Below are 23,565 nucleotides of genomic sequence, written 5' to 3' on the forward strand. Positions count from 1 at the left end.
CGGAGCTGACGTCAAGAGAAAATGCATTACAGGAGAAAGTTATTTTCTGCCTTTGCTTGAGTGAGTTCCTGCGTTTTGAAGACTTTCGGTGTTTGGTCAGGACTGTTTGGCCCAACAACGACGAATGTGACATTATCCGATCGAGATTGTGGGAACTATCTACTCATATTGCTGAAATACCCTTCATCAACGGAAAAAATTTGAGCATCGAATTTAACTACAATCCATGGAGGAAAAATCAAGACTGTATCCTTATCAATGTTGAAACTCTATTACCGATATTCGGTAAAATTATGTGGCCAGCGGTGAATATGTTTACCAGCGTATCACAGATCGAAAACTTTGTCAGAATGCACGTTCATCTAAACAGGTGTTCAAACTATCGACACTCTTCCTGCTTATGTCACCTGAAGAAGTACAACCCCCACGAGGCTGGAGCCTTCGCAAAGCCCCGAGTTGATAAATGCAAGTTTGGGCACTTTCATCACTATTGCCCTCAACACGTTAGTCATTGGTTAAAGTTTTTTTTGCATCCTTTGCTCGCGGCCAAAGAAGAAAATAACTCTCCAGAGAAGAACGACATGGAAAGTTACTTGTTTTTTTTAAGTAATACAATCACATTTTAACGGACAGTACGATAAGCGGCGATTCCAAAGTATACTGTGATTAAATGCATGTCAATAGGTCGTACTTGTAATTTTGTAGTAACTGGCGACTCGACTCTCTCGTTTCAACACTCTAGTATAAAATTAAATGTTTATTTTCATTTCCTTCAGCAAATATGTTTATTTTCATTTCCTTCCTGTGTCCCTCTATCACTATAGACTAATAGAAAACGTGCAGAACAAGTTCGAGAAGTATTAGAAAATAAATACCAAGACGTACGAGTCTTCCAATGTTACTCTGAGTTTGCACTTAGTTCCTCTTACATAACAAATATTGCAAAAGGATTGACATGAACTTTTATCAGCGTAGTGTGTAGGATTGTAAAGGTACACGATGATACAACATGTCCACGATAATAGATCCCGTGTTTGGAGCGTGCAGACAAAGTCACCGCTAATAGATGATATCGCGGCCACGTTAAGCAAAAACAGCGTGGGAAGCAGTGTAAACACAGTAATTACGCCCGTTTTCAGTATATCACTTTGCGGCCAAAGTCGAAACATATTTATGTTTACAGTAGTTGATGCAACATAGGACGAATTAAAGTCGCACGTTATCGATCTAGACGGGTTATCGAAGTATTACTTCGTGCATTCGGCTTAATCTGACTGTAGAAGTGTTCTATTGGTTAAAGACAAGTTATCACGCGTGACTTCCGACGGAATTATCATCAGGAACTTCCAATGATTCTCAAAGTGGGTGCTATCGTTACCCGCGTCTATGGGATATTATTGTGTCGCGACGTCAGATAATGGTTTAAAAAAAAAAAACTCCGCAGTAGTGAGACTTGTCTTCTTCCTATGGTCAAACCGAAGCCTTTTTAATGCATGCGAACCTCTCAATATGGAAATATTTATACGGATCAAACTTTAAGAACCGGTAGCTAGGCTGCACCTGGGTCGCATCTTGCAACAATGTCACAGAAGGAAATAATTTGAGCGATTGAGGCTTCGTGACTATAAATATCGCAACTGACAGTCTTGATTGCCTAGTATTCTATGAACGTCTGGAAACGTAGAACGTCTTCGAACGTTGCATTGTTATAAAGTCCGCATTTTCTTCCAATTGCCATGAATTCGAGAGGAAATAACGTGGCAGCAGAACGCCGCCGCACCTCCAGAAAAACGGCTGCATCAGCAGTATCAGACTCAACATCAAAGCAAAAAACTTTTCCTTTAAAGATGGCCCTCTACGCGGCCAACTTCATGCGCTTCCAAGACTACAGAAGGTTCATCATGTCTCTTTATCCGAATAACGACTTCAGCGATCCCATTCGGAAAAAATTGTGGGAGCTCTCTACTTACCGGATCGAAACCATGTTCATCAGCGGGAAGCCACTGATGATGGAGTACAACTTCGACCCCACGACGAGACCAAGATACCATCGCATACTGCTGAACGTGGAATCTTTGTTTCCTATTCTTGGTGGGATCATGTTTCCGAACATGAAAAAATTCGCAGGGATTTCAGAGGTAACGGATTTCGTCAAAATGCATACACACTTGAATGAGTGCTCGGGAGGTCGATTCGCTGCCTGCGCGTGTCACTCGACTAACAAGAACGGCCGAGGTTTTGAAAGCTTTGAAAAGCCTCCAACGGATGCGTGTCCGTATGGACACTATCATCATTACTGTTCGCATATCGTTGCAAGCTGGTTGAACGTTTTCGAGATTAACATGGTGCTACTGCAAGAAGTCCGGCATCATTCCAACGATGAACGCGCTTGGCAATTCGTAATTTCTGCAGAAGAATGTGTTGACGCTCATGGGGTCGAAAGGCAGCATAACGATTCCGTACTCTAGAGAATACTCTCAGCGTGATTTTATGTCTTTTTGCCGCAGCTGCATGTTTTCAGTAGCCTTAATTTATTATTATTATGCCGCATGTAGCAAGCTTATGTTAGTAAAGTTAGTTCTAGAAATAGTTTGATATAAAACATATTATTAATAATGAGTTTTTTTTCCTTCCTGCTTCATGTGTAGGCACTTTGCTGTTGGCGCCCGATAAGAACATCGCCATTGTTTGTGGCAAGTGAGCAGCGCCACTCGACATGCGTCAGTACTGTGAAACAAGCCACACATGTTCCAGCGTCTACTAGAGTCAGCAGTACAAAAACTTTTTCTACGAACTTGCCGTCTTTCCATCAAGTCACCTTTGTCGTTCGCTACGTAGAGCAGTACAGACTGATCATGCACGTTGTAGCCACAGCCGTTGAAAGGATTTTAGTGCTGCCGTAGATCGTGTGAGACCACTGAACGTTCCCCGCAGTTCAAGATGTCAGACTGTTCGTGGAACGTGCTGGCTGGCGGAGGGTTATTATAATAATCGTGGCTTCAGAAAGTCACCGTTCAGTTGAAAATGTTCACTAGGCTATCCTCCATAGCACATGACTCTGCGGAACTACTAAGACGTGTGGCACTGGCCGCGTTGATTGGTCAGGCCATGTCTTGAAGTTATCAGCACACAATGACAAATACTTATGGTTCTTTGCGGTCGCTCCTGCTATCAAGCTTCGCAATCAGCGTAACTCTCCGTTCTCCTTCTGGTGGCTTCTGGGATTCAAGCATCATTCTCTGGCGATCTGCTATGGTTGCAATGACTATTGATAGGGAAAACGCACGTCATAGTAAACATGCTGCCGAGCGTGTTCGTCGGATAGTACAGTACAGTGGTCATACTGAATGCGATATGATTGGAGCCACCATACCAAAGCTCCAACATCTTTGCATGATACAGTTTTCTCCCCTGGGTATGAAAATGTCATCCTAGCCTTCTTTCGAGGCGCTTCTCTTTGAAGTTGTAGACCGTACGCTCTTGAGCCATTGACAGTATATTTTATAAATGCATCTAAGACACATGTTTAAATATCCGAAACACAATTTAATCGATAACGTAGTTTGGCGAAAACCTAGTTTTTTATTTGCTAACCGTAAGCATTTATGACTTAAAATTTAGCAAAATTATATCTTATAATAAAACAAATAAACGTGCATAACAATATGTAAAAATTTCGAATAATTTCTAGACACAAAAATGTATATCAAATGAGCTATCATTAATTTACTAATATTATGGACCGGGTTATTTATTTTAGATTTATCCCTTGACTTGATACTCTGTTCTATACGGGCAGTGAATGAGGATTCTTTCACGGTTTTTTTTTCAGATGGCTCCCTTAACAGCCGCTGAAAAACAGAAAAGGTACAGAGATCGTATGCGACAAAGTAATCCTGAAAAATATTCCAACACATTAAAAAACAATGCTGAAAGAAATAGGAAATACAGACGGAAATTAAATGAAAATACAACGGAAGAAGAAAAAAACGAGCAAAGACTACAATGGCGAGAAAGAAAAAATAAGAAAGGAAGAATGATTTTAACAGTAGGTACGCTAGTGTTGAGTCGCTCACTCGCGAGGCACCTCATTTGTACCACTCATTTTGTTAATTTGTCGCAGTACTTCATACCGCAAAAATGTCTTACTTCACTCCTCTATTCATTTTACTCATTTACTCGCGCGCATCACAAACACCTCTTGCCACACAAATCATTCACACACTTCAAATTTCAAAAAACTTTTATCCTTTCAAATTCACTCGCGAACCTCAAAAACTCATACACTCCTCACAACTTGCAAAAGAGTCCCTGGATGGCACGAGGTGCTCGCCTGCTCGCCGACATTCAAAACTCAAAATGTCTCAAATGAAGAAACGAGTAATGGCCCACACTGTCAACTGCCGAACTACAAACCTTATTGCAACGACAAAAAGTCCACCGAGAAATGCGTTGAGTTTGTACCACTCACTGCCTCTCTGTGACATGAACACCTCAAAAATCCTTTCAAAATGAAACAATGAATTAGAAATACCCAAAGAGGGAGTGAGCCAGACACGCGCCGTACTTCAATATCGCCTCGCGTCACCACCGAAAATACGTTAAAAATTAAACACGAAAGACAACAAGCGTAAGCGCTGCAAGCTTTCATACATCTTAAGCCTTTTTGATCCTAACTTACTTGTCAAAATGGCGCGAGGAATCAGTCACCAAAAGGAAGTTCGACGTGTTGCTTCTCTGTTGCACTTGTAAATTCGTACGTAAGTGTGACAGGGAGGCAACATGACGAACATGGATCGCGGTACGCACTCTGTATACCAGACAGGCATTTACGAAGCTTGGTTAGAAACAGTAATCCTTTAGTGACTAAAATATTATTGAAATAAATTACTGTAGCGTACACAATATATGATCATTTCAATAAGTTTCAAGTTTATTAAATAAAAAGTAAGTATAATTTGCATCACTGAGAGAAAAATCACCACCAGGAATTAATAAACAGTTCTGTACTGGGGGAAAAAATGAAGTTTTAGTAGTAATCATGGAAGTTTCACTATTTTTGTAAAATTTATTTATTTCTACAAACAGCTCAGTAATACTAAATCTAATTTCAGCAAACAGACTTTGCAACTTTGGATGTTTACGCCAAGTGCAAGCACCTTTCACATGTGCCGTGTGCAATAATCGCAGGCCAATTTCCTAGAGGCTCAAGCGTAACTTAAATGGTATGTCACTACATTCATTATGGTAAAACTTCATATCGATAGATTCTATTTCCGCCAGGACGATTCAGAGCGTTGTAGCGAACGCACGTAGGTTGCATTACTGCCGGGTTTGACGCTAGATTTGGCAGCAGCCATTGACCACGCCGCGTGTGTTTTCAGTGTATAGTTAATTCTAAGGATAGTAACCGTCGTATCACGATTGTCACGCATCAGGCGTAGGGGAGAGTGGGGGAATTGAGAACGGCGGGTAATTGGGAACAACTAAATAAGTAGTACTTCCCCCCGCACGACCCTGTCCCACACCTATCCTAAGGACGCTTCTAGCGCCCTCAGTGCGTGAGTGAAAGTGGGAGCGGAAGGCTGCGCGCGCGACGTCACCGTAAGTCGAACATTATTTTTTGCATTTTTGATGTAATTTTGGTAGTGTGTTAAAATGTATGTTATGATCACATTTTTGCATTCAATGACATCTTGTTTTAATAATATCTTGCACGTGGTATCTGATTTTAAATTTCGCATCGTTCGTAGTTCACAAAAAATACTGTTAAAGATGGCGGCCGGTTTGTTTTGAAATGACCATGGCGGGTAATTGGGAACGGCTTGTGGCGGGTATTTGCGACCGTTCTCAATTACCCCTTGCGTTCTTATTTACCCCTTCTTGCTGCTGGTTAATCATATAGCATTGTTTAACTTTATAAAATTGTTTTAGATGCCTCGTAATTACAAAAGAAAGACTGAAACAAAGTACGACTTTGAAGATCTTAAGCGTGCAGTTGAAGATGTAAAAAATAAAAAACTTTCATTAGGCAAGGCTGCCTTGCAATATTCTGTACCAAAAACAACGATATATAATCGAATAAAACAAAAAGAGCCCAAGCCACCCAAAAAAGGTCGGCGCGCGGTTTTTAATACAGAACAAGAAAGTCAGCTGGAAAAATATGTGCTCGACTGCTGCAAATCCTTTTATGGTGTAACACCGATTTCGTTACGCCAAATTGCTTTTAGGTTTGCCGAAGCAAACGGAATCAAACACAATTTTAACAAAAAAACTCAGCTGGCAGGCAAAGATTGGTACTATGGCTTTTTGGATCGACATCCGAATATCAGCTTGCGCGTTCCAGAGGCTACTTCACTCAACAGAATTACAGCTTTTAACGCTACGGAAGTAAATCGATTTTTTGATCAGTTAACATCGATCCAAACAAAACACAACATACCTGGCCATCGTATTTTTAACATTGATGAGACCGGTATTAGCACCGTTCAAAAAAATTACAAGATCTTGGCTCCAAAAGGACTAAAACAAATAGCAAAAGCGACAAGTGGAGAACGTGGTGTCACAACAACAGTAGTTTGTGCTGTCAGCGCCAGTGGCATATATGTGCCTCCAATGTTCATATTCAAAAGAAAAAGGCTGAATGAACAATTAATAAGGGGCTGTAATAATGACATGGTTGCCACAGTATCTGATTCCGGTTGGATTAATGAGTCTATTTTTATTGATTACATGCGACACTTCATATCCTTTGTCAAACCCACCAAAGAAGAACCAGTATTATTAATACTCGACAATCACGAAAGCCACATCAGCCTGGGAGCCTACGAGCTTTTCCGTAAACATAACATGCAAGTGCTCTCCTTGCCACCCCATGTATCTCACAAAATGCAGCCATTGGACCTGACGATTTTCAGTTCACTGAAGATGGCGTATAACAAAGAATGTGAGCTTTACATGGTTAACAATCCTGGTAAACGCATAAGTCAGTACGAGGTTGGTGAACTTTTTACAAAAGCGTTCAATAAAACGGCAAACATAAGCAAGGCTATTAATGGATTTAGAGCCGCTGGAATTTATCCTCTTGATCCCGACAAATTTGAAGATAAGTTTGAAAATTTGGTGTTCCAGCAAGCTCAGAATAACCTGAATCCAGAATCAATTGTTCATGAAACTGCAGTTGAGGAAAGTTTGGACGAGTCTCAAAACACTGTTGCTCAGACTTCAACACCCATACGAAATATTTCTGTAAGTTCTAATACTGTCAGCCAGAGTCAAGCGCCGATAAGGAATATTCCTGAAACTGTAAATACTGTTTGTCCAGATCAAACACCACCACGAAATGTTCCTGGAACTTTCGAGCAAAATCAAACACCGCCACGACATGATCTTGAATCCGGGCAGATTACTCCTGAAAATAACCAAAACGTGACCATATTACCACCATCCACTCCAGCTACACAAATAAAAAGCACCCCTGTGCCTCTTGATGCGATTGTTACTGTGCCAGTAATTCCTACAACAAGAACCACCAGGTCCAACAAGAAACATTCTGAGATTTTATCCAGCACTCCAATAAAAACTCAGTTAGAAGAAAAACAGAAAAGACGGGTTTTATTACAGATGAAAAAAGAAAAAAGTTCCACTAAAACTGCAAAAGCTCCATCTAAAAGTGGAAAATCTCCAATAAAAAAATCAAACACTTCAAAAACAGCACAAAATAAGACAAAAACTAAGAAAGGAAAGAGCAAGAGAACTGAAAACGAAGAAGAGTTTTATTGCATTATGTGTAACGAAAAATATGTAACCCCACCAACGGAAGATTGGATCATGTGCGCCATTTGTAAGCTCTGGGCACATGAACAATGTACTTCTGGTGAGACTAGTAAAGGTTATGTGTGTGATATGTGCCATAACAAGAAATGTTAGTTATTATTAAGTCTGATAAACGTGCCATTCCTATTTACCCCCCCTGTTCCTATTTTCCCCGTGGCCTGATCTCAATTACCCCATAGGGGCTCGGGTAAAATGGAACGGCAAGTTTTTTGTTTCTTGCTTATATTTTTAACAGAACGTTGATTATTGAGTTTTTTTTAATGATACCTGAATAGATAGATAAATAAAGTTTAAGTTTAAATAAAAGTTGATTTATCTTTTGACCTATTTCTATTATTTTTTACCGTTATAAGTTAAGTGTTCGCAATTCCCCCACTCTCCCCTAAGTGTACGGACGAATTAAGTGTAGGTTAACGTAAATTATATTTCGTTCGTTTCATTCTTCAGATATAACATTTACCAGGTAGTCCTTTAAACCTACAGGCGACTTTTGCACTATATTAAGAGACAGTTATTTGACTATTGAACTGATTTCTAGTTCATTCATTCGTTCTCCTACCCTTCCCGTTCGTTCCACCATCATGGTTGCTCATTCTTTTTTCGTGCACGGCGACGAGCGCACGCGCCCTTTAGCTCTTCGGCTACGACATTATTACCTACAAAAATGTCGAAGCGCACAGCTAAAGACAAGTTAAAATATTACCGTGAAAAAATTAAACGACTTGAAGATCATAAAAGACGATACAGGATCATTTATGATTCGTCTTCATCGGAAGATGAAGGTAAGTTGTTTGTTTTATTATTTAGTGTTAAGAAGTGATTAAAATGAGCCGACATAGGGATTGACTGCGAGTCTCTAACTATGATCATATAACTATCGGGGTTGACCGCGAGTCTCCAACGATGCAAATAAGCAGAACAATGCGCGCAATCTTCAGTAGATGCGCGTTACTCTGCGACACAATTTTTTTTTCTCAATCTACCCCCAAGAGAAAATATTTTCCATAAAATGTAATAATCACTTCTTTTTTATTTTAGATGTTGTAATGGAAAATCCAGATGGTTCCGTACCGGCTCATGATCCTATTATACAGGAACCACAGCAAAACATCGAAAATCCCGTACCGGAACATAATAGTGATGTCCCGATACCGGACCATAATAACGAGATTCCTGCACCTGAAAATCAGGCAGATTTACCCATGTCGTCAGCTCAACCCGAGCTTGACCCGGACATGCTGCTGGCTCTCGGGGAATCGACCGAGGATACCCCCGAGTATGGCGAAAAAATCCACGATAATTTATCGAAACTTTGGTTACCGTTACTCAAAAAAGGTATGACAAATGAAGCCAAAGATAAAATCCGAAAAGACTATTTGGTTCCCGACAACTGTCGATTGCTACAAGCACCAAAATTAAACGTGGAGATTTCAGCAGCCGTACCCGATATGGTCCGAAACCGAGATAAAAACCTAGCTGCAGCGCAGCAACAACTTGGCCACGGGATCGCTGCCGTCAATAAGGCCATGGATATTCTAATTAAATGTGTAGATTCCAACGGAATCGAAGCTATGAAACACCTCAGCAACGGCTGCCGTATTCTGTGTGACCTTCATGCGTCATCTACTCAAAGCCGCATAAAACTTATCACACCTAGTCTCGATAAGACGTTCTTGCAAGTTATTCAAGACACAGAACGTGATGATACCCTGTTTGGTAATAAATTGTCCGAGAAAATCAAGGCAGCGAAGAGCATTGAAAAACAAGGTCTCCAAATCAAGAAAACGTCCCCAAAGAAACCCGCGCCTGCACAGCCGTCGACAAGTCGAGCGTCGTACTCGGGAAACTGGTCAGCGCCCCCTCGTTACGCGTCGAACAGGGGGGGGCGGAGAGGTGCTCGCAGGCAGACGAATTACACCCGTCGGACGTTTCCAGCTCCACAACCGGCCAAGACATCCCCTGCGACCAAGACACGTGCCCAGGCACCGTAACGCAGGTACATGCCGGCCGAATAAGTCATTTTTATAACTGTTGGCTAAAAATAACATCGAACGACATGGTTTTAGATTGGGTCAGATATGGCTACTCAATCCCATTTAACTCGGACGTAAAACAAACATTTGTTCCATCAAACACGCTCGAACAAAGTGAAGTAGCTGATATGAAATTGGCTATACAAAAGCTGTTAGATTTAGGAGCCATATCTGAGTGCCCTAAAGTCAAAAACCAATATATATCTAAGGTTTTTCTTGCCCCAAAACCTAACGGAGGAAAGCGTTTTATCCTAAATTTAAAAGGTCTCAATAAATTTATTGCTCCCTGTCATTTCAAGATGGAGGATTATCGCACGGCCTCAAAACTCATTCCTCAAAATGGTTTTTTAGCCACAATAGATTTGACAGAAGCATATTTGCTTATACCTATAAATATAAATGACAGAAATGATGATACTTGAGATTTCAATTTAATAATCTGACATACGAATTTACATCAATGCCGTATGGTTTATCTATAGCTCCTAGAGTATTCACAAAGATAATGAAAGAAGTGGTATATAATTTGAGATCTCGAGGCTGTAAGTCTGTCATTTATTTGGACGATATTCTGTGCATAGGAGATACCTTTCAAGAATGTCTAAATAATGTTAAGGAAACCTTAAAGCTATTGCAATGTTTAGGATTCGTTATCAATTATGATAAGAGTTCCTTACATCCAGAACAAACTTGTAAATTTTTAGGGTTTAACTTTCACACCCAAAATTTGACCATTGTCTTACCCGATGATAAACGAAATAAAATTGCACAATTGGTTCGTAAATTCCTAGGGCTGCCTAAATGTACCATTCGAGACTTTTCACAACTCATCGGAGTTTTAGTGTCAGCCTGTCCCGCTGTTAAATATGGTTGGGTTTATACGAAAACCTTAGAAAGGCTAAAATATCTCGAGTTATTAAAAAATAACAATTATTTTGACGCCAAAATAAAACCTTCTTGTTCCATATTGGACGATCTTAACTGGTGGTTAAACAATATTATGACATCAAATAATTACATGAGATATCCTAGTTTTCAACTCGAAATTTACAGTGACGCATCCAACTCCGGTTGGGGTGCGGTTTGCGGGAAAAATAAGATTAATGGCGTGTGGAAATCTTCGGAACGGGACTCTCATATAAATTATTTGGAATTGCTGGCTGTTTACCTTGGATTAAAGAGCTTTGCTAAAAATATGACTAACGGTGCAATTTTGTTGCGAGTTGATAACACGACCGCCATAAGTTATATAAACCGCATGGGGGGCATACAGTTTCCACACCTAAACGATTTGTCTCGTACAATTTGGCAATGGTGCGAGAAGCGAAATATATTGATCTTCGCATCATATATAAATACAAAAGAAAACATTGCGGATCCAGAGTCTAGAAAAATAGTTAACCCGGATACCGAATGGGAACTGTCAGACAGAGCGTTTGAGTCTATAGTACAACGGTTTGGTAAACCAACAATAGATTTATTCGCTTCTCGTTCCAATGCCAAATGGCAAAATTTCGTTTCATGGAAACCCGACCCAGATGCGATAGCGGTCGACGCATTTACGATTAACTGGGGTGAAAAATATTTCTACGCCTTTCCCCCTTTTTCGTTAATATTAAAATGCCTTAGAAAGATCGTAGACGATCAAGCAAATGGAATCCTAGTGTTTCCTTATTGGCCATCGCAACCGTGGTTTCCCCTAATGCGGAGCCTCCTTAGTTCGGGGATAATGTTTCTCAACCCGAATAAAAACTTGCTTCATTCCCATTACAGGGACTGCCACCCCCTACACAAGGGGCTTACCCTGGGGGTCGCGAAGCTCTGCAACAGTCCTTCAGTCGAAGAGGCTCCCCACCAGAGGCTATAACACTGATGTTGGCATCACTCTCCGACAAAACAATACAGCAATACGAAGTTACATATAAGCTCTGGTGGCAATTTTGTACCGTTAATTCTATTGAAATTTTAAATCCCCGAAATCGTCAATATTGTCTTTTTTAACAGAACAATTTAATAAAAATTGTGCATATGGCACACTGAATAGTCACCGTTCAGCCTTATCCTTGTTATTGGGAGACAACGTCGGTTCGGACGATTGCGTGAAACGCCTCCTCAAAGGTGCCTACAAACAAAGACCGAACGGTCCCAAGTATAACCATACATGGGACCCTCAGGTTGTTTTAAACCGTGTTTCTCACTGGTATCCCAATACAAGTATATGCCTGGAAAAACTGTCGAAAAAGTTAGTGACATTACTGGCCATATGCACAGCGCATAGGGTTCAAACATTAGCGCTTATAAAAATCGAAAATATTGTTATTTCCCCAAACGGTGTCAAAATTGGAATTACTGACATAATCAAAACATCAGCTGCCGGACGAGAACAACCCGTTCTCTTCCTCCCATATTTTAAAGATAACGTGTCTATATGCCCTGCTACAACTCTCAGAGATTATATTTTTGTAACAAAAAATAAGACAGTTGATAGTATAGGAAATTTGTTATTGACATACAAACCTCCACATAGGCCTGCAACTTCTCAGACCATCAGCAGATGGATTAAAAATGTTTTGTCGGAGAGTGGCATTGACATTACAGTGTTTAGCGCGCACAGTGCGCGCCACCCCGCCACGTCGGCCGCGAGCCGCGCCGGCGTCAGCGTCGACACTATCCGCCGCACAGCGGGCTGGACCGCGGCGTCTACGTCGTTTGCGCGGTTCTATAATAGGCCACTATCGGATGAAGGACTCTTTGCGAGATCTGTTTGCTTGCCGAGTACAAGTGACAATCCTTAGATAATAAGATTATTGATCATAATTAGATGATTTATTAATATGAATAAATGTTAATATTAGACTGACTAATAGGGTCACGTCAAAAAATTAAATAAAAATACGATTTTGTACCTATCTATAGTTTCATTCCACCTAAGCAAAACTTTAAGACTCTAAACATCTACCTGGTAAATGTTATATCTGAAGAATGAAACGAACGAAATATAATAGATGATCAAACGGACTTCTCGAGCGAAGTTCGATCACTATTATACGAGTCGTTTCATTCGAAGATATAATAACCCTCCCTACCCTAATATGACCCCAAATTTTAAAGTTTTGCATTTTCTCTAAAGATAATGAGCAACCATGATGGTGGAACGAACGGGAAGGGTAGGAGAACGAATGAATGAACTAGAAATCAGTTCAATAGTCAAATAACTGTCTCTTAATATAGTGCAAAAGTCGCCTGTAGGTTTAAAGGACTACCTGGTAAATGTTATATCTTCGAATAAAACGACTCATATAATAGTGATCGAACTTCGCTCGAGAAGTTCGTTTGATCATCTATTATACGCGTATGTGGAAATATTGAGTTTCTTTCCATCGCCACACCTACCCGAAACACCCAGGCCGGAGCGGCCAGGGTGCTCAGCAGCATCACAGCAGGCTTAGGAAGGCCTAGCTCCTACAGGACCACGCGAGACGTCACACCGGAGCGGTGGAGGCGCTCCTCACAAGCAAACGAGCACCAAAGGAAAGAGAAGTATCTGAGCTCCCGTCGGGAATCCGGGGCTACCCGACCACGACGTAGACATTTTTGGTGTTCCCATCAGAGGGGAGGAATTACAGCACGATATTATTGAAAGCCATCGTCATCAACGCGAGCACCGCAGCGGTACATCGCATTGGTAGCGTAATCATCGCTTCAAAGTAGTCATCGTGTCAGCATTATTCATTTTTTGCCGTTAAATTCAGTGGAAACGGAGCCCGGTGCGGTTGGGCATAGTGCGAAAAAATCAATCGTAGTAAAAGGGAAGGCGTCGGCCGCCATTTTCTTGCGTAGGCAACGGACGGGGACCGTACAGTGCGGAGTGCGGCCATCTTTAGCATAAGGACATTTCCGGTTCGCGGCAAACGTCAGTTGGGACATTTAGGTTAGAATTATCTGTCAACGTCAAGTGTCGCCAATAGATTAATTAGGTTATCGTCAATATAAAATCCAACTTTAAGCCAAAGCCACCTAACCTGTAAACTGTTAGTCGAATAGTGTCACAAATTAGTGTCTTTCATTAATCGTAAAGTAAATTCACGTCATGTCGTTAAAGTCAATCAAGGTGCAGCTGCGCACCAAGTACCAAATGTTGACCGACTATGCTGGCACGGTCACATCACGACCTGACAGCATGGCCGCGTCGGTGGCGAAGCGGCACTTTGATCATATTTATACTGAGTACGTCAAGGCCCACGAGTCACTGCTGGCCTACGAAGGTGAGCTCGAGGAGGAGGAACGGCTTCAATACCAGGAGTGCTTTAGCGAGGTTAACCGGCTGCTGATCCAGCTAGACGAGGCGTCGGCTGGAGAGGCTGGCCAGTCACACACACCCCGTGGACAGGCAGGTAAAGTCAAACTGCCCTCTGTGCAGCTGCCCACCTTCAGTGGCAACCTGCCAGAGTGGCTCTCATTCTATGATCTCTTCATGTCGTTAGTCAATAGTAGGGATATCTCCGACGCGGAGAAACATTACTATCTTCGGTCGTCGTTGCAGGGGGAGGCGCTGTCCATTATACAGCACCTTCCGATGGACGGACCCAACTACGCGGTAGCTTTACAGTTATTGCGGGCTCGGTATCAGAATAACAGGCTGCTGTTGGATACATTCATTAGCAGAATCATGAACCTGCCTTCAGTGGCGCACTGGAGTGCAGGGTCACGATCAGCTTTCTATGACCCGCTCCGGGAGTCAGTCCAGGCGCTTGAGAAGCTCAAGCAGCCAATCACGGAGTGGTCATACTTATTGGTTTTTATAATTTTGCAGAAGCTACCGAACAGAATCAAGACCTTATACGAGGAGAGGTACGGTGGCAATCCGGAGGTGTTGCCCACTCTCACGCAGCTACTGGCGCTGTTGGAGGAGCAGTGCCGGGTTCAGCAAGCGGTCTCGCCAGCAGCGGCGGAGCAACCAACTGCGCAGCGTGGTTCCGCACCTGCACGAGGAAGAGCGGGGCCGTCGGGTCAAGCTACCAGGAAACCGGGACCGCCAGCGAGGGTCCTCGCCATCGAACAAGAGACCAATCAGGTGAATTCACCCCCTGTTCTTTGCTCATACTGCTCGAGTGACCAGCACAGCTTGTACAAATGCCCGAAGTTCCTCAACCTGGCGATTTCGGAGCGGAAGACCTGGGCTAGGAAGTCAGGCGCATGCTTCAGATGCCTGCGCAGTCACTACGCACGCGAGTGCATGCAGCGCAACTGGTGCGCACAGTGTGAGTCGTCCGCACACAACTCACTGCTGTGCGATGGTGGTGCAGCGGGGAGAGCCCCACCCGTGGCAGTTGAAGCAGCTGTCCATCGGGTAAGGGTCATGCCGCTTGCCACGCCAAGCACGTCGAGAGCAGTCACGCAGCCGGAGCGGTGGCCGTCTCCCCAGCGACCGACTACATCTCCGCCGAGGGCTGCGAAGCCGCAGTCTCCCAAGCCGTCAGTACCAGACCAACCCCAAAGGAGAGAGACAGGGTCACCTCATAGTGCGCTTCAGCCGGCTCAGCTGATTCCCACCGGTCATATACCGAGGGCTAAGGTAGGCGCGCGTGTTCAAGCGGCGCAGCAGTCATTCCATTCATTGCGCTTCGGGACTCGGAGCAGTCCTGAGCCTGAACAATGAAATCAGGCCACTGTTGGTGCACCGGAGGAAAGACTACGAATGGCGCCAATTCGTGTCTCTCCTACAGCTGTGATCTGTGATCATGGTCAGATCAGGCAATGGGTCTTATGTTAAAGCTAGGGCTTTGCTTGACTCGGGAGCGGGGTGCTCCGTAGTGAAGAAATCATTTGTAGAAAGATTCAAAGTACACCAACAGTTTACTGGGAATAATATTTTTGGAGTAGGTGACATAAAGGTAAATGTGCCAGGCACGATTGCTAAGCTTGTATTCAAACCACGCGGGAAAACAGTGCCTATCATCAGTGTAGTAGCTACAGTCATGTACAAGGTTACGGGAAACATACCTTATTATGATACTGAGATCAGGACTCATTTGGATTCATCAAAACTTGAATTAGCTGACCCTGCCTTGGATAAATCGCAGGATGTGGACATCATTCTAGGAACGGATGTGCTCAATTATATATACACTGGTTCAAAGATACTCACTAACATTCCAGGTGTTGAGGCGTACGGCACCTGCTTCCGTCACGTGCTGATGGGGGCAACTTGGAATTACCCATCATCATTAACAACACCGACCGCCGGGACATCAGTAGAGGACTACGGCATCCATGCTACTCGGCTCGAGGACGTCCTAGAAAGGTTTTGGAGAGTGGAGCAGCCCCCCGAGGAGCGGCCGCAACACCCAGAACACCTCGAATGTGAAAGGTTGTATACCTCCACTACTCAACGTTTAGATAATGGCCAATTCATGGTGCGGTTGCCGCTGCGGGCAGACCGGCCCAAGCTGGGCGAGTCTAGGGCTCTAGCCATGCGTAGACTGATTTCGTTGGAGGCCAGGCTGGCCAAGAATCCAGTATTTGCTGAAAAATATAAGGAATTCATGAGGGACTATGAGGCACTTGGTCATATGTCCAAATCAGACTTTAATTTCGAGAGCGAACACTATGTAATACCCCACCACGGAATTTTCAAAAAAGGATCCGAAAAGATCCGCGTCGTATATAACGCTGCAGCTAACTCAAGCACCGGAGTATCGCTCAATCAATGCCTTCACTCAGGCGAACCGCTTCAAAATGATATCACTCAAATATTGTTAAATTTCAGACGTCATCAAGTTGTCTTCACGACCGACATCAGAATGATGTTCCGGCAAACGTGGATACACCCCAGCGATAGGCGCTATCAGCTGATTCTGTGGCGCGAGGATCCGTCGCAGGATGTACAGGTATATGAGTTAAATACCAATACATACGGACTACGCTCCAGTCCTTTCATCGCGATAAGGACCTTACTTCGATTAGCTGATGACTGGGAAGCCCAGCATCCAGACTCACCGGCTGCTCATATCATGCGCAGAGATGTATATGTTGACGACATCCTCACTGGGGCTGATTCACTCACCGAGGCCCAAGAACTCAAATCAGAACTCATAGAACTCATGCGGAGCGCTGGATATGAGTTACGCAAATGGTCGTCTAACCGCAGAGAATTATTACAGGATCTTCCGCAGGAGCATTGTGAGATGCCTCGTCAGTTTGACTCTGACGACAAGAGTTTCATAAAGGTATTAGGGATACAGTGGAACCCCATGTCAGATTCCATGTCGTATCAACTCAACATACCGTTGGGCCAACCAACGACGAAACGTAGCATATTGAGTACCATAGCTAGACTGTATGACCCGTGTGGCTATTGCGCACCAATCATATTTAGATTCAAACTGTTTTTACAATCACTGTTCACAGATGGATTACAGTGGGATGAGCCACTGTCCCATACTCAAGACCTTCAATGGAATGAACTCATTCAAGATCTACATCACTTGAGTCAACTACAGATTCCGCGGTGCGTCACTCTGCCCGGTGCGGTGTCACACTCCCTCCACGGCTTTGGAGATGCGTCGGAGCTCGGCTACGGAGCCTGCGTGTACCTCCGGACTGAGGACGCGTCAGGGAATGTACTAGTACGGTTAGTGATAGCTAAGACTCGCGTAGCGTCAAAGAGAGTCAAACAAACCATTCCGAAGAGCGAGTTAAATGTAGTAAATGGAGCATTAAACAAAGTTCAGTATTTGTTACAATCCATTTTTATTACTACTAAAATTCTCCGATTTTTACTAGTAAAGTTTGTGATTTTTGGAAAAAAGCATCTGTGATTTCAAGTTATGATTTTAGTAAATGTCTCACTTACATAGTTTTGTAATATCTAAAAAACGAGTTCGCGGGAATAACATTACCCCATTTAAAATAACAATTCAGTTGTTACTATAGCGACATTACAAAGTTTACTGGTATTTAGTAGATAGACTTGTTGTGTTTATGTTCATTGTTGTACCAATCACTAAACGAGTTTTGTAATACCAACACAGCTACTTGCTACGTTCATTTGGTTAGAGTTAGTATTGTGTCGGATGTCGGGCGGGCGTGTCTCGTGTCTTCTTTGTTTAAAACATACTTAAGTTAAATAATAAATTTAGGATATATTGTGGGCCATGGACATATTAACCCGCGACCTACTGTGTAGTTGGGGTCTACAGGAATATATTGTTCTGCAACTTCGAGCTAGCTGTTGTTATTCTAGTGATAATGACATCAAAGGTAAATCTAAACTGTTTGCAATTCCAACCTCCCTAGCACAGGTGCGCCGCGAGAGCATGTTGCGCGCGTAATAACTACTAGTCTCTTTCTGACTGTATGAATAAGAAAGGAATGGGTAGAATATCTCGACAGGCTTTTATAGTGCCTCTTTAGTACAGAGATATACTACCAAATGCTTTTTTATTCATACAGACAGAAATAGAGACGGGTAGCTACCACGCGCGCGACATGCTCTCGCGGCGCCCGTTTGCTAGGGGCGGAGGAATTGCAAACAGTTTAGTTTTTGCCTGTGACGTCATTATCTCTAGAATAACAACAGCTAGCTTGGAATCGCAGTACAGTTTAGTAAAACCTATGACGTCATCGTCTCCGATATTGCTAAAGCACGCTTAGAATTACAAAACGGTTAGTTTTCACCCATGACGTCATCACCTCCGATATTGCTAAAGCACCTCTCGGAATAACAAAACCAAATTTCTGAAACTACTCTAGCATACTTCAAATTACAAATATAGAAGTTGTATTTCCTACTAAATGGAAATTGCAAAAGTCAATTTGTTCCTATTAGTTGACTCTCCTTGTCCCCGGATTAAGTTTTATTTTTGTAATTCTAAGTGTGTTTTTGTTAGTTTTTTCTCTCAGTGATAGGTACAATAAACATGTAGATGTAAATTATAACGATTTGAATTTGCAATACTTTTTATTAACATTATTTGTAAACGTTTATGATTTTGACATATTTATATTTATTTTGTTCGTACGTCGTTGTAGCTAATTTTAGTTCTCTAATACCTAATACCTAGTGATAATTCTTATAATTATACCAAAATAACAAAATATGGACATCGTTTTCGCCATTAAATTTACCCGCGGATCTTCCTTGGTGCCTTTTGCATGAAAAAATGAAATGTAAATGTAGCCGGCGGCGGCCGGCGCGAATGGTGCTTTGTTTAATATCATATTGATGATATAACTGTTGAATTATCTGAGGTGGTAAGTTTGTCACTTCTATATAATAATGACTTGTGAAAATATTGAATTTGTTCTCCTTAGTTTGTTAAAAATGTGGTAGTTTTATGGTTAATAGGTACAAGACTTATGAAATATATCACTACATATTATGAAACAAAGTCCCCCGCCGCGTCTGTCTGTATGTGTGTTTGTTTGTATGTTCGCGATAAACTCAAAAACGACTGGACGGATTTTCATGCGGTTTTCACCTATCAATAGAGTGATTCTTCAGGAAGGTTTAGGCGTATGTATAATTTGCTAACCCGTGCGAAGTCGGAGCGGGTCGCTCTCGCTAGTGATTATTATACTTAAAATTATATCAAGTAGCAAGGAGGAGGACTAAACAATCTAACAATAAAAAAGAGCTAAATTAGAACAAGTTTCATAAAAGCAGCAAATTAAGTTACTATGTGGGATCTTTCTCCTATAAGTTATATTCTTAACCTCCAGAAATGCACTCCTTAATTATTATTATTTATTTATTTATAAAGGAAGTGATGAATACATAAATATGTATATACATTAAATATTTTTGTCACCATTGGCCCGTTGGATTAATAGAATAGTCGACGCTGAAAATATGCTAGTACCTCACCTCATTTGAAGTAAGACATTGTAACACCTCATTTTAGAAAATGAGGTACTCATACAAACTCATTTTAAATTGATGTCCTACCCATCACTACAGTACGCACAGTGATGAACAAAAAAAGTTTGCAGAGCAGAAAGCGGAGACGATAAAAAATTACAGAATGTGGATGGCTAAAAAAACCCAGTATGAAAGAAGAATACATTTATTGAAGAAGAAAGTAGATAGCCTTCGAAAGCAAATTGCCCGACTGACAGAAAAAAACCTTCAGTTAGAGAAACTACTTCATCAGCCAAAATATTCTGAAGAAAATATAATAACGCATGAGAATGATATGACAACTAATGAGAATAATATGACGCCATTATCTAAATCATGCTCCTTTGTTGATCAAAATTTAGTCAAAAGAATACTTTTAAAACACAACATTTTAACAAATGCGGTACAAAAAGCTTATAAAAATACAAAAACTAATGATGAACGTAACATTTTTAAAGGAATGACAGAAAACGAATATGTTACAAAATACAGAATGAAGAATAAACTGACATCGATTTTAGGACTAAAAGGGAAAGCACGACGTATTAAGCAATATGAAAATAAAAGACTCAAAAAAATTGTGGATGAAATAAGACAATTTTATGAAAGGGATGATGCAAGTCAAGCTACAGCAGGGAAAAAAGAAGTGAAAACGTTCAAAAAAGAAAAACGGCAGCGACGTTATTTACTTAAAACTATAAAAGATTTTTTCAAAAAATATAAAGCTGAAGGCGGTAAAGCAAAATATTCTACATTCAAAAAACACAGGCCATTTTATGTTCTGCATCGAAAACTCAGTAACAGGGACAAATGCGCATGTACTAAACATGAAAATTTCATGCTAAAAACTGAGAAATTATACACTTTAGGAATGATCGATACCAAAAATCTGGATGATATAATTGCAAAAATACTGTGCGATCCTAATTCGAAAGATTGTGCGTATAGACAATGTTCCACGTGCCGTGATAAACTTATCACTTTTGATTGGGCTACTCACAGTAAGGATGAGATGGTTTTATGGCAAGAATTTGCACGCGAAAAACATGAATATGTCGATAAACCAGTGGAAACCATAAAACTACTGAAAAAATGGTTAAAAGGGAGACTAGCGACACAATGGTTTCATTAACTGAGACATACAATGACGACTTGAATGCATTAAGTAAACATATATACAAAATTAAACATAAATATTCTCAATATTTATCCTGCATAAAAAAATTGACACCGAACGAAGTTGCATTGCACATAGACTTTTCGGAAAATTACACGTGTAAATACGCGAAAGAAGTACAGACCATGCATTGGGGAGCATCTAAACCTCAAATTACTATAAGTACATACCGGAGTGATGTATGCTAATGACAGAACACCTCAAACATTTGCATCCATTTCCCCGAACAATGAACATGGACCAGAGGCAATATGGACACATCTGACACCAGTTTTAAATTACGTCACAGAGACATTACCGAGTGTCACTGGAATCCAATTCTTTTCAGACGGCCCAACAAGCCAATATAAGCAAAAGAAAAACTTTTACTTCTTCTCTAAGCTAACAGAAGAAATGGGATTCCCAAATTCTACTTGGAATTTCAGCGGAGCTTCGCATGGAAAAGGAGCCGCTGATGGCGTCGGTGCTGCAATAAAGCAACGTCTTGATATCTGCGTTTCACAAGGCATTTGGTATATTTACCAAATGCTGAAATTGCTTACGATGTTCTGCAAAAATCTGATTCATCAATATTGATATTTTATATACCACAAGACGCTATTCAAAATTACTCAGTATTAGAAGATTTGATACCAGTACGTCAAACAATGACTTTGCATCAAATCGTTAAAACGGAATCGGTGAATACGATCAGATACAGATGCCTGAGTTGTTTTTGTTACGATGTGATTTCTTTCAGAGGTTCCTGTAATTGCTTAAATATCAGATTGCATAGGCTTTACAATGAACAACAGCAGCCTACGGCTTTGAAACGACTTCAGGGCGATTCGTCGTCACCCCCTTTAAGAATACTATCCGAAACAAACAAATCTTCCAAATCATTTGTGTTATTACATACGGATGAAACTGAGGTTGAAAGAATTATCATGACCTTAAAAGAAGATTCCGCGGCTGGTTGGGATGGCATCTCGAACAAAATAATAAAGACCTTCAGACACATCCTTGTTCCACCGCTAACACACATTTTTCAAAAGTGCATCTCTGAAGGAATATTCCCGAAATGTCTGAAAAAATCTATTGTAATCCCTATCTATAAATCTGGTAGCAAAGCTGAAATAACAAATTATAGACCGATTTCTCTGTTACCAGCGACCTCAAACATCCTAGAAAAAATTATTTATAATAGTCTTATACAATATCTGGAGAAGCATGCATTATTGGCAAAGACGCAGTTTGGTTTTAGGCCAAAGTAATCAACCGCAGATGCTGTACACGAATTGACTGACTATTTAGTTCAGGAACTAGACAAGGGTAACAAGACAATTGGAATCTTCCTGGACCTCGCAAAAGCTTTTGACACTGTTTCTACTTCCACTTTACTGCACAAACTTGAAGCACTAGGTATTAGAGGAACACAGCTCAAATTAATCGCGAGCTACCTAGACGGACGTACTCAATGCGTAAAAATAGATAACACTATCAGTTCCGATTTAGAAAACACAGCTTTTGGCTTGCCACAAGGCAGCGTTTTGGCCTCGACCTTATTTTTAATTTATATTAATGACCTATGCAATCTAAAAATAGACAGTGGCAAAATCATTTCCTACGCAGATGACACTGCCCTATTTTTTTCCGCAAAGTCAATAAACGAGGTCTACGAGTACGCACAACACGGATTTAATGCTGTAACTAACTGGCTTAAACTTCACCTACTAACACTGAATTCTGACAAAACGAAGTTTATAAGATTCTCCATGCGAAAAACAGAGCCGGACGCACATAACCTCAAACTTTACGCACATAACTGTAAGAATAAATCGAACAATCTCTGTTCATGTCAATCTCTTGCTAATACTGACAAAATTAAGTATTTGGGAGTCATGATAGACGAAACCCTCTCCTTCAAAAATCACATTGAAACATTGTGCAATAGAGTTCGAAAGTTAATGTTTGTTTTCAAAAAAACTTCGTTCAATCGCTGACCCAAATTTAATCAAGCAAGTATATGTCAATCGATACTAACTTATTGCATTTCTTCCTGGGGTGGCACAGCGAAAACAACACTCCTAACCCTAGAAAGAGCCCAGAGAGCCTTACTAAAGGTAGCTACCTCCCGGCCCTTCTTATACCCTACTGACCTCCTTTATAAATCATGTGAAGTACTAACAGTTCGTCAATTATATATATTAAGCACAACACTAAAGCAGCACGCCAGAACTCCTTTCAACTCTGAATATAGAAATAAAAGGCGCAAGGATATTATATGTATCCAAACAGTACAAAGAAAACACATTTTTTCATCTAGATTTTTTGTCTTTTTCGGTCCATTTTTGTACAACAGGCTAAATGCAATACTAGACTTATACCCACTAAGCTATGCTTGTTGTAAGAACACTCTACGACGCGCCCTTCAAAACATGACGTACGATGATACAGAGCACCTACTAATAGTCGTAAAATGATTACCTAATACTGTTCTGTGATTTTTAATACTTAAGAACCTACTTCTTTGTTAAGGTGATTACAGTTATTTTGTGTAATAAATATAGTTCATAATTAAGTGAATAATTAAAAATAAATAAATTTAATATTGTCCTTCGCTGCCTGAAACACAGGGA

At 41.2% G+C, this 23,565-nt stretch overlaps 1 protein-coding gene across 1 annotated transcript; it reads left to right on the forward strand.

The window, feature by feature from the left end:
- The first annotated feature begins 8,251 nt into the window (after window positions 1-8,251).
- On the forward strand, window positions 8,252-11,806 carry LOC134794752 (uncharacterized). Its single transcript, XM_063766534.1, has 2 exons — window positions 8,252-9,832; window positions 11,643-11,806. The coding sequence occupies exon 1, from the start codon at window positions 8,778-8,780 to the stop codon at window positions 9,825-9,827; it is 1,050 nt and encodes a 349-aa protein (XP_063622604.1). The 5' UTR covers window positions 8,252-8,777; the 3' UTR covers window positions 9,828-9,832; window positions 11,643-11,806.
- The last annotated feature ends 11,759 nt before the right edge of the window (window positions 11,807-23,565 follow it).

Source organism: Cydia splendana, chromosome 11 (assembly GCF_910591565.1).
Source record: "Cydia splendana chromosome 11, ilCydSple1.2, whole genome shotgun sequence".
NCBI lineage: Eukaryota > Metazoa > Arthropoda > Insecta > Lepidoptera > Tortricidae > Cydia > Cydia splendana.

What these genes read in the sequence shown, in the direction of transcription:
- LOC134794752 (XM_063766534.1), top strand. Translation starts at nt 8,778, where the DNA reads ATGCGCGTTACTCTGCGACACAATTTTTTTTTCTCAATCTACCCCCAA.